This window comes from Ranitomeya variabilis, chromosome 5, assembly GCF_051348905.1.
Source record: "Ranitomeya variabilis isolate aRanVar5 chromosome 5, aRanVar5.hap1, whole genome shotgun sequence".
NCBI classification, from domain to species: Eukaryota; Metazoa; Chordata; class Amphibia; order Anura; family Dendrobatidae; genus Ranitomeya; species Ranitomeya variabilis.
In genome coordinates this window covers 642926936-642939593 of record NC_135236.1, presented here as the reverse complement: position 1 = coordinate 642939593, position 12658 = coordinate 642926936, and the positions used below count along the sequence as shown (strand labels likewise).

At 45.0% G+C, this 12658-nt stretch overlaps 1 protein-coding gene across 2 annotated transcripts in view; it reads right to left on the bottom strand.

The window, feature by feature from the left end:
• Window positions 1-4211: 4211 nt before the first annotated feature.
• MAML1 (mastermind like transcriptional coactivator 1) overlaps window positions 4212-12658 on the bottom strand; it is a 69731-nt gene continuing 61284 nt past the window's right edge. For both annotated transcript variants that reach the window (XM_077266295.1, XM_077266294.1), the window contains exons 4-5: window positions 12381-12495; window positions 4212-10296 (exon numbers count right to left, since the gene is read on the bottom strand). In XM_077266295.1, coding sequence (XP_077122410.1) covers window positions 9299-10296; window positions 12381-12495 — 1113 coding nt within the window. In that variant the 3' untranslated portion in view covers window positions 4212-9298. The remainder of the gene's footprint in view (window positions 10297-12380; window positions 12496-12658) is intronic.

Here is a 12658-nt window from a genome sequence, read left to right as displayed (position 1 = left end):
CAATCCACCATCCCTTTGTTAGGGAGGTGGAGATGAACCGTACGCCTCCTTGTGCCATCCGCTTTCACAGTGGTGAGACAGTGGGGGCTGCTCGGACGCCATAGAGAGGGGCCTCTGTACATCCACGGAGTTCAGCCCCCGGGTGGACAGGGCCAGTTGGCCGGCATTAGGCCTGGCTCCAGGAGAGGATACGTGGAGGCGACACTCCATGTGGTCGCCCGTTGCTGGTGTGGGGAGATCGGGACTCGAAGGAACCATCGCCCCTGAAGTGAGCTCAGGCATGGCTTCCCACGTCGCAGGAGAGGGTACAGAGGGGTATACTCTGCGTGCTCGCCTGTTGATGATGCGGGGGAAATCGGAACCTTGAAAGGATCCGTCGCCCCTTTCACTCCATTAATTAAAAAATTTAAATTTACAGAAAAGTAAAAAATAAAAAACGTTGGGGTCTGAACCAAGAACTGGTTAGCTGAGAGCCAGCAGGAGGGTGTATACTGCAGGGGAGGAGATCACTTTCTTTGTATCACTTAGTGTCAGCCTCCTAGTGGCAGCAGCATAACACCCACGGTCTGTGTCCCCCAATGACGCATAGGAGAAATACATGTCAGATTTTAATCCATGAACAGAGAGGCCCAAGAAAAATCACACGTGTATGGCCCCATAGACTATCACAGGTACGAGTGCCGTCTCCGAAAAACACGGATAGCAGTAATTATGTGGAAATCAGGTGTCTGAATGAGCGCAGTGGTCTCTTAGAGGCCCTCATTTCTGACAGACACAGGATGTAGACCTTTCTATATCGTGGCTAGTCAGCATCAATTGGGTTATTTTTTATATGTATGCCAAAGACTAAAATGGACTTGTCTCCTTCACCCTTTCGAGAGGCTCTACCACAATGAAGATATCCTAACTTTGTAAGATTCTGGAGGCCACGTTGAAGTCCACATACCTCTTTTCTTGGCACTTATGAAAGAAGATGATGAGTATAGAGGTCACGCCATCTTCCATCGATACCAAAGTTCATGCTGGAGGGAATGTAGTGTGGATGGTGCTGAACTTCTCACTGGGTGGTGTTGCTCTTTGTTTAAACCAGTTGCATAATGGTTCCCAATTAGTGATGTGGGCAAGTGCTTGTTACTCGAATTTGCCGAGGGTGCTGGGTATGCACTGAGTATTGCGGGTGCTCGTGTGACCTCTTCGCACCCCAACATGTATCACAGCCAAAAAACATGTAGAATTGCTCGTGTTTGTCAGGCAATCCCAACATGTTTTATGGCTAACAGTTGCAAAACATTTGTCACTCGAGCATCCGCGAGACTTGGTGCACACCAGAGCGCCCTCAGCGAACTCGAGTAACGAACACTTGCGCTCATCACTTTTTTCAATACAACACAAGAAGCTCTTATCACAAATTCCTAAATCTGTCATCGGCTAGAAAGGGAATCCTGAGATAATTCCTAACGACTGCTTACATGGTCACACCTCACCAGTGAGACATGGAGGAAGGAAGGATCGGCAAAAGATAATCTTACTATCAATCTCTCCAAGGTTCTCCAGAAATTCTTTATGCGAGGTAAGATTAAAATTAAGTCAGGTGACCATTTGCCATCCATGTCACTGCTTCTTTTCCATTCTATAGTCTTATCTGTTGGGATACAAGTGTCGTCTTGGATGCAGTTTCGCTTTATTATGGGATGAAAGTCAAAACAACAGACTGGATCCAATTCTTGAAGGATTGAAACTAAAAAGTATCAAAAGTGAAGGGACCAGGGTATTTTTTTTTTTTTTTGACGCCCATGCAATTTTTTTTGCAATCAATTCCAGAGTACTTTTTTTTTTTCCCACATCATCTTAATCAGATCAAATAGAACTTAAAAACGAACGCCATGGTGCATTGTAGTTTTAAAGTTGAAGAAAAGTTTATTTTTAAAAGGGAACCCGTCAGCAGGATTGTGCTCAGTAAACCTACAGACATTGTCAGGTCGGCGCTGTTATACTGATTACAATGATAACTTGGTTGATGAAATCAGTCTTGTGGTTGTTGTGTAATCTTTATTTTCAGTTTTAGGGTATGTGCACACGTTCAGGATTTCTTGCAGAAATTTCCTGAAGAAAACCGGAAATTTTCTGCAAGAAATCCGCATTTTTTTTTTTGCGTTTTTTTTCCGGTTTTTTTGCGTTTTTTTAACATTCTGCAAGCGTAATTAGCTTGCAGAATGCTAAAGTTTTCCAAGCGATCTGTAGCATCGCTTGGAAAACTGACTGACAAGTTGGTCACACTTGTCAAACATAGCGTTTGACAAGTGTGACCAACTTGTTACTATAGATGCTGCTTTTGCAGCATCTATAGTAAAAGATAGAATGTTTAAAAATAATAAAAAAAATAAAAAAATGGTTGTACTCACCCGCAGACATCAGATCTCCTCACCGGCGTCCATTCCTATAGCTGATGTGTGCGCGCAGGGCCTTCCATGACGTCACGGTCACGTGAGCGGTCTCGACCAATCACAGGACAGTGACGTCATTCGGCAAGGTCCTTCTCCGCACACCAGCTACAGGAACCAGCCAGCGTGCAGCACAGAGGCGGGAACACTGCGCTGGACATCGAGGGTGAGTATAGGACTGTTTTTTATTTTATTTCTTATTTTTTGACCACTTATATGGTGCCCAGTGCGTGGAGGAGAGTTTCCTCTCCTCCACCCTGGGTACCAACCGCACATAATCTGCTTACTTCCCGCATGGTGTGCACAGCCCCGTGCGGGAAGTAAGCAGATCAATGGACCCCTAGGTGTGCGGAATCCCCGCAATTCCGCATTTTTAATGAACATGTTGCTTTTTTTTCCGCTATGCGATTTTTTCGCGGAAAAAATCGCAACATTTGCACAAAAAATGCGGAATACCTTGTAAATAATAGGAGGCATATGTTAGCGTTTTTTTCGCGTTTTTATCACGTTTTTATAGCGAAAAAACGCGAAAAAAACGCTAAAAATCCTGAACGTGTGCACATGGCCTAAAGTTAATGATCTGCTCGTGCTCCAGGGTGGTCTGTGGGGGGTCTTCATGTGGTGCTCTGATTAGGTATTCATCTGTATGGCTTCTGACAGGTCACTGATCCATCAATCACATTCATCAGGCAGGCGCTGGAGCATGGTACAGTAGATAATATGCATATTTCCATTTCATTTACACATATACAGTTATATGAAAAAGTTTGGGCACCCCTATTAATCTTAAGCTTAATGTTTTATAAAATTTTTTTTTTTTTGCAACAGCTATTTCAGTTTCATATATCTAATAACTGTTGGCCACAGTAATGTTTCTGCCTTGAAACGAGGTTTATTGTACTAACAGAAAATGTGCAATCTGCATTCAAACAAAATTTGACAGGTGCATAAGTATGGGCACCCTTATCATTTTCTTGTTTTAAATACTCCTACCTACTTTTTACTGACTTACTAAAGCACTTTTTTTTTGTTTTGTAACCTCATTGAGCTTTGAACTTCATAGCTAGGTGTATGCAATCATGAGAAAAGCTACTTAAAGTGGCCACTTGCAAGTTGTTCTCCTGTTTGAATCTCCTCTGAAGAGTGGCATCATGGGCTCCTCAAAACAACTGTCAAATGATCTGAAAACAAAGATTATTCCACATAGTTCAGGGGAAGGATACAAAAAGCTGTCTCAGAGATTTAACCTACCAGTTTCTACTGTGAGGAACATAGTAAGTAAATGGAAGAACACAGGTACAGTTCTTGTTAAGGCCAGAAGTGGCAGGCCAAGAAAGACATCAGAAAGGCAGAGAAGAAAAACGGTGAGATCAGTCAAGGACAATCCTCAGACCACCTCCAGAGAGCTGCAGCATCGACTTGCTGCAGATGGTGTCACTGCGCATCGGTCAACTATACAACACACTTTGCACAAGGAGAAGCTGTATGGGAGAGTGATGCGAAAGAAGCCGTTTCTGCAAGCACGCCACAAACAGAGTCGGCTGAGGTATGCAAAAGCACATTTGGAGAAACCAATTTGTTTTTGGAAGAAGGTCCTGTGGACTGATGAAACCAAGATTGAGTTGTTTGGTCATACAAAAAGGCGTTATGCATGGCGGCAAAAAACAAAAAAACGGCGCTGGCCTGACACTGTGTAGGTTACGGAGCACAATCCTGCTGACAGGTTCCTTTTGACCGAACCTTCTGTTAAATAAGGCACACATCACCAAATACTCTAACAAAATACTTTATTTTATTTTTTTTGAATGGCAGAACATAAGTGGATTTCTTTCTCTTTAGTAAGCCATATCTGTAGTACAAGAATAAAGTATTGGGTTTTTTTTGTTGTTTTTTTTACACATTTTCAGAAAAGGAAAAAAAAAAAAAAAAAAAAAAGGCCGATGTTCAGAAAGTCATCTCCATTTACAAGCAAAGGGGAAGAAATAAAAAAAAGTTACATACATCCCCAAGACACAGGGAAAAATATATAAAGAATAACAGTTTCTTTTAAAATCTATAAAAAAAAAAGTTTAAAAATATACAGTCAGGATCTAATTTTGTAATTTTTTTTTATATATAAAACTGTAAACTATTATTTACAGAGGAAGTGTATTCAGAGGAGAAGAGCAGAACGCTGGGACTGACGGCCACTAGGAAGCAGTTACCACTTGCTTACTAATTAGCGGCCGATTTCTACCTACAGGCCCGCAGCACTAGTAAGCGCTATGCTCCACAGTGATCACTATTCTTTACCCCAGTCTCGCCCACACAAAAAAATTATTATTGCCAAGTGTACTGGTGCATAAAGTCAGTGGAAAAGAACTGAAATGAGTGGAGCTACTGGCAGAAACATAGAAAAGACGAACATAAAGAGACTAAACAACCCCCCAAAAATACTTTTAAATTCTGTGTACGACCTGCGATGTAACCACTAACATATGTCACAGGCATCACTCGACTCCATGTAACCCGGACCTCAGTGCATGAAAATGGCTAGAAGAGTGGTCCCACCACGGCAGCATCATTTATGGGGGTTTGGCCAAAATGTTTTTATTAAACACATAAAATTCAGTAAAATTTAGGAAAAAATATTTTTATTTATTGTGTCCCAATGGGAACAACTGCTCTGATGTAAATTTACTAGAGAAATTCATCCAAGAAGGAAAAAAAAAAATAAAACACATTCAACTCTTTGGGAAATCTACCAGGCATAGATTCTGTAGACTGGAGCATTCTAGAAATCGGTGGGCCCCCAAGTAATATTATGCCCGAAACCATTATTTGGGGCTAAGAATTATTTCTGTAATTGAGTTTCATAAAATAAAAAAGAAAAAAAAGTGTCACTGCAGAATGATGTCTGGCAATCAGTCAGTGAGCTCGTTATGGTGGTCCAATGGTAGAGTTTCTGATTTTTTTTATGCTCCTCCAGCTGACCACAGACCACATCATAGTTAAATGTGTAGGGCAAGAGAGTTTAAAAGCGGAAATATTTCGTGAAGCCAAATTACAAATATGATTTTTAACCTCAAATACATGTATTTGAGGAAAAAAAAAATATGAACAAAAACGTCCCCAGATGTGGACAATCTATTCGATTTCAAGGACGGGGCATTGTCCTCTCTCAACATTGGCCCTATATTTATTGCTGTAAGACTGAGGCTAGTAAAATGGAACCAGTCGTGAAATTAATGCTGCGGAGAGCGGTAGCAGGGCGACGCCATTAGAGTCCAGCCTCGAACTAGTCACCCGAGTCACGATTCAGTGGATTTTTATATATAGGTTCTGTCAAATCGCTGCAATAATGCGGTCGGTGTCCGATACTCGCTCTCTGAGGTTCAGCAGCATCAATCTACTACGGTCAAGCTGACTTGGACAAGGATGAAGTAAGATTGAGCCCTTTGTGGCTTTTGGTGGACATGCACTCCCTGCACCTGTGAATCTGATCTGATCCTTTGACAATTCCAACTCAACGCAAAACCAAGACAACAGAGGCCGCCATCACTAGAAGAAATTAAATGAAATCATAGTGGATTGACTGGCATCTAGAGGAGAGACTATGGATGAACATTAACATCAACTTTGTATAAACTGGTGAGGCCACTGAAAATGGTGTACACTTGCAAAAATGCATATTCTGCACAAAAGAGAGAAATTGTAAGTACCGTATCTCAGCAAAACCAGAACAACGGTGGTAAACTACTAGCGGGTTCATCAAGAGTCAAGGTTATTAGAGAGCGAAAAAGGAAACATTCCCTTTTATCACCGAAAAAAGAAAATTACTCAACAATGATGGTTTTTTCACCCCTTCCATTAGATGGAAGAAACCTCTTGTGTAATTTAGATAAGAGTCTAGTCACGTTCACAGTCTGGTTCTCCAGGACAATGTCCTTTAGTTACCCATCCACCACATCACTGTACGATAATAGTTCGCTTCTCTATAAACTAGGGCCCCACACACACTAGAAGGGAACTGTACTTTCAACAAACTTCAAAAATCAAAAGTACAGAAAAATATCAGAGAATTTTACTTTGTCTCCTCTTATGAGATACTTCTTTCCTTTCAACCCCTCTCTCGATCTCTCCCATCTATTCTGTAATGAAAAGCTCAGCTTTTTCTTGCTGAAGACAAGCACATTGAGGCCTCAAGTTACCTCTCCTTTTAGACTATGGGGAGGAGGAGTGTGGAGCAGGGTGGGAAAACAAGCAGAGGAATACACAGAAAGGTTGTGCTGATCTTCCTAACAAGCGTAATTTCATCCCTGTGCTGGATTCACAGCTACATTGATGAGTATTTCTATATAATGTCTCCACGTTTGCAGTTGTTTGAGATCGTGCTAAGTAATGAAGACTAGGATTTCCCCTCTGTGTGCATGAAGGATTAAGCAGCTAGTGGCCACCCACCAGCTCAGCGTTAACTGGATTTCTCTGACCTTACAATTGAAAAATGGTTGGCCGACAGCCATCTCGTGTATAGGCACCTGATGCAATCAGGTCTCCGCTTACTTACAAGGTGTTCTGGATGCTCAGGCCCTCCATTAATATTGCCGATACATAGTCCTAAAAAAGGGGCATTTAAAGAAGAATAAAAAAACCTTCAACAATTATGAATGTGGGTGACATCGACTCTCTTACTGTGACATTACAGAAATTCTTAGCTTCTAAAAGGCACAATGGTGAAGAACCCTGGACTGGTCAGAAGCAAGCAAAATGGGCTGCTAGTTAAGGCGACATCTAAAAAAAACAAAAACGGAAGAAAGGTGAAAAAAAAAAAAAGACTAAGTTTTTGTATTAAACTTGATGTGGTTTAAAGGAAGAAAGTGCCAAGTGGAGTAAGATGAGTAAAACTATATTAAAAAGAACAGGACACAGATGTGGGGAAATGGTGACGCTAGATCTATCCCAAATAATGAACATATGACTGCAGAAAGTCCCATTGTTGCATAGGTTTGTGTGTAAGAGTGTTTTCGGGTGACCCATGTCGCCGACCCCTGGCAGCAGATTGCTTGCTTATATAAGTTGGTGCAGAACCCAAATAGAAATGTACTGATGAGGGGCCGGATCCATACAATTCTCAGCAGTGGATCCCAGACTTCCCCTCTGCATCTTTTAGCATAGATTTTTTTTTTTTTTGTAGAGAAAAGAATACTAAAATGTAGAACACACCCCAGAAATCCTCCTCGATTACCCTTCTCTCCTTTGTAATGACTGGATCAATCAGAACTGCAAATATACAAAAAAAAAAAACCTCATATACAGCTCAAATATTCATCTATTCTTTTCCTCATTTTACCAAACTCTGTCTCACTGTAAGGCATCTAGTCAGCAGGGCTGTGGAGTCGGAGTCCATTTTGGTGGAGTCGGAGCTGGTATTATGGAAAGTAAGGAGTGGGAGGTTTGGCTTACCGACTCCACAGCCCTCCCCCGGTCTGCTATAGGAAACCCCCAGGTGAAAACGAATGGGCTGGTATAGGGTAAGAAACACGTGAGAGTGATACAAGATGGAATCACTGGAGAAAGTTTTCATTACTTTTGGGTAGCTGCTCCTTAGCGATGGACACTAGATGGCCGTTTACTAGCAAAGTCACAGTTTGCTGCATGTTCCAAAGGAGCAGCTGAGTAATTTCTATTGCTCCTACTTTTGAAAAAAAAAACAAGAGCAATGAAAAAAAACAAACTTTAAAGCAAACTTCTCTAGTGATTGCAAAATAAAGGAGCGCAAGTTGAGGACAACAAAGGAAAAAACTTTGCAAAGCTCAATGGCCGTGTTACTACATAAATGCTGCGATTTTTTCCGCAGTTTTTTCATTAGTGCAGAAAAACTGTAAATAACAGTGCAAGCAAAATGCACGCGACTCCATAAAAACTAATGTGGGTTTAAAGGCGCTTTTGGATTGTGTGCCTTTTTTCCCTCCACTATAGGCTTGTACGTGAAGCCTGATACAAGCGCAACCGCGCTTTTAGTGAAAAATCCCAGAGATTATGCAAAAAAAAAAAAAAAACCAACCCTGCAACTTACATTTTCTGCACTAAAAATACATAAAAAATTGCAATCAGACAATCAGAGCAAATTGCTATTGAATATTTTGGTGTAGACACCTCCAGAAAATAAAGCGTTAAAAAGGGTTGTTTGCATGTGGGAACATGGCTTTAACAGTATTTGTAAAGTTTACAAAATTACACTATGGAGATAAGTTGGTAACATTAAAGTACAGGCGATCAGACTGTACTGGGGGGCACACTGGGGTGCTAGAAGGTGTTCCCTAAAGCTTTCCTTTATTGACCGTGATTATTTGTGGGATTACATAGAAGATGGAGGTTCTCTGCCACCGAGAACAGCTACGGATCACCTCCCGAGTGCGATTTCACAGTGGGGCGAGGTAAAGGAAATAACGGGGTGCTGTGATGAAGTGGCCTCAACCATCAGGAAACAGTGATGAGATTTGAGCGTTCGCTTCCAAGTACTATCTATAGTAGCATTCATCTGGCTCTCTGCTACTGCGGACCCATCACTCCCCACAGTGCTTCTGAAAAATAAGGCATTTGCTGGGAAGAGGGGCCCTGCCATCAACAATGACAGAGACAGGCAGTGGTGAGCAGAAAGACCCACATATGCTCCAGGCATCTGTGGCCATTGGGGGTGGGGAAGGAAGCAGCAGGCCATTTTATGTTCCAGCCTCAGGGGACAACAGTATCTCAATGGCACAGGTTTTTGGTCCAAAAAGAAAATGTACATTTTAGTTTTTGTTTATAAAATGCACTAAAATGTTCTCAAAATTAATATAACCCCCCCCAAAAAAAACAGGAATCCAGGCTCGGTATCAATGGTTCCCCAATAACTCATCCAAGTCATTCATCCATTCTTCTGAAGTCCTGTTTTTGAGCAAGGAGTCCAACAAATCTGCATCCCCCGACAAGTTCTGTAACCCGGCATTGCCCGACTGTCCACCAAATCCAAATGAAAGGTCCTGACCCGTCGACCTCACTTGGTAATTTTGCGTACAATGGAGCCCAGCTCGGTTGGCCATCTGCTGGCCTGGGTTCTGGGTGAATGCCGTCAAGTCTGGCACTGCTTGGTTCATCACAGGTAGGACCTGCTGATTAGGTGCTGGCGGCTGACCGGCAGGATTTGTCCTTTGCTGGGAAGCCAAATTTGGCATCATCTGACCAGGGACAGAGCTGCTCAGCGAGTTCATAGGTCGACCAGCTCCTAGGCCAACCTGTGGCAGACCTTGGCCAAATGCTTGGTTGGATATCTTGTGGTGATTCTGCTGGAGGTGAAAACCAGGATTGGCAGTACTGAAGGCAGACAAGCCATTGTTTCCTTGGGGTTGATTGTTCATGTTTTGCATTTGTTGATGCTGCCATCCTGGATTCTGCGATGCCATGCCGGCAGGCATTCTTGGCATTTGAGCCTTGGACATAGCATGGTTCATCCCTGCTTTATTATGCTGTGCTGCTAGAGCCGAATTTGCCATGTGGTTTGGTCCGTAACCAGCGGGAAGGCCGTTTCCTTGTCCTAGGTTTGGCTGCCTCTGTATCTGAGGCTGTCCGTTGGGCATGTTACCCTGCGCTGCATGATTCGGAACCATCTGTGGGAGGCCTGACCCCATGTTGTACATTCCGCTACGCTGCACATTCTGCATATTGGGGTACTGGGAAACCACTCGTTCTTGAGAACTTGCAACAGAAGACAAGGATGGAACAGCAGTGTGGCCCCCCGTCATCTGGAGCATCGGCTGTGACTGGGAAAACATGCGTGGACTCCCTGAGGTCTGATGTGCCATACTGTTCACCCCAGGCATAACTGAGGCAGACCCTACAAAAGAAATGGAACAATAATGGTAAAGGCTTACTCTATTTACTGCCATTCTGACAAGCTTATCTTCTTCCAATTGGATGGAGGAAGACGAGGGTGCAGAATGCCTCATCTAAAAGCTGGTCATAAACCTTTAATAGCCATCATCTAAACATCAGGGGACAGCCATGGACCTGCGCCCCGGGCCCGCATCAGGGGACAGCCATGGACCCGCATCAGGGGACAGCCATGGACCCGGGCCCGCATCAGGGGATAGCCATGGACCCGTGCCCCGGGCTCGCATCAGGGGACAGCCATGGACCGGGGCCCGCATCAGGGGACTGCCATGGACCTGCGCCCGGGCCCGCATCAGGAGATAGCCATGGACCCGTGCCCCGGGCTCGCATCAGGGGACAGCCATGGACCCGGGCCCGCATCAGGGGACTGCCATGGACCTGCGCCCGGGCCCGCATCAGGAGATAGCCATGGACCCGTGCCCCGGGCTCGCATCAGGGGACAGCCATGGACCCGGGCCCGCATCAGGGGACTGCCATGGACCTGCGCCCGGGCCCGCATCAGGAGATAGCCATGGACCCGAGCCCCGGGCTCGCATCAGGGGATAGCCATGGACCCACATCAGGGGACAGCCATGGACCCACATCAGGGGACAGCCATGGACCCACATCAGGGGACAGCCATGGACCTGCGCCCGGGCCCGCATCAGGGGATAGCCATGGACCCGTGCCCCGGGCTCGCATCAGGGGACAGCCATGGACCCGGGCCCCGGGCTCGCATCAGGGGACAGCCATGGACCCGAGCCCGCATCAGGGGACTGCCATGGACCCGTGCCCCGGGCTCGCATCAGGAGATAGCCATGGACCCGTGCCCCGGGCTCGCATCAGGGGACAGCCATGGACCCGGGCCCGCATCAGGGGACTGCCATGGACCTGCGCCCGGGCCCGCATCAGGAGATAGCCATGGACCCGAGCCCCGGGCTCGCATCAGGGGATAGCCATGGACCCACATCAGGGGACAGCCATGGACCTGCGCCCGGGCCCGCATCAAGGGATAGCCATGGACCCGTGCCCCGGGCTCGCATCAGGGGACAGCCATGGACCCGCGCCCACATCAGGATACAGCCATGAACCCGCAACCCTGGCCCAAGTTAGGGACAGCCGTGAACCCGCAACCCTGGCCAGCGTTAAAGTAAGCTGTGGTTGCTGTTGTTTGTAAAGGGGCTCAGCTCCTGGATAGGCCATAACTTGCTGGTCGCTGGGGTGCCCTCTCATGCACACCACCAATTATTTGCCTATGGGAGTGCCAAAAAATAGCCAAGAGCTAAACTGTGCTAAGTTTGGCCTTCTCAAAGATGCAGAAAATACTGGCGGTGTCTGTAAGAAAGCACTGCTCCATTACTACAGTTCTTGCGATTGGTTGAGACTCCAGCAATCAGCCAGTTATACTGGTGCTTCTTGATAAAAAATGTATATCGTAAAAGCAAGTTAAAGGGGTTGTCCATTCTTAAGCTCAAATTCTGTTGTCACTATGTGATTGCAGGTTTGTAAAATCCTCAGACCGCACACACTGCGAAGATTCTCTGGTACCAGTGCTGGGAGCGATGGGTGTGCGACATCAAGCATAGGATTTGCACACATGCCGTCTTGTGCCGAATAGATGGGCACAATATAAGTGTGGTGAGGAAGGTCACATACAGTCTAGTTGTAATGTGGCCTGAAGTATGCACATCACAAGCTTGAGGTCACGGCGCTGGCAAATCCTCACAGTGCGCTTGATGTGAGGATTCACAAGTCTGCAGTCACATAAGCTACATGTCTGAAGTTGCTCAAAGACGGACAACCCCTTTAAAAACTGTGAAAATCAGCTCGGAAAATTTCTTTAGAGAAGCCACACAAACAAGAAACCTCAGTGAGAAAATGACCAACTACTATGGGAGACTTATAGGCATGCTCTGTGCAGAGGTCACTGTGCAGGGAGGGAGAGGAGGCAAGCTTTGATTGTCACCTAATTTTTTTTTTTTATTTATTTATTTTTTTTTTTTTTAAGCACTGCAAACACAGATTGCTATAAATGTCTGGTGTCCTTACCCTGAAAAGGGCCCACTGCCTGCTGGGGATATGAACTCTGTTGCTGGTCCTGGTACTGAGGGGGCGGTCTGGTGAGATGCCGCTGTAGTTGCTCCTGTTGGTGCCTTTGCTTCTCCTATTATGAAAAAAAAATGTATTAGACAAATGCCTACAGGGTGCCATGACACTTTTGGGCATATGTGGCAATACAAACAGAAAGGCAAGACAGTGGCACATGCATAAAGAGACAAAGTATTATGTAGGTCCTTGGCAGTGAAAGTGTTAAAAACAGGTAGGTG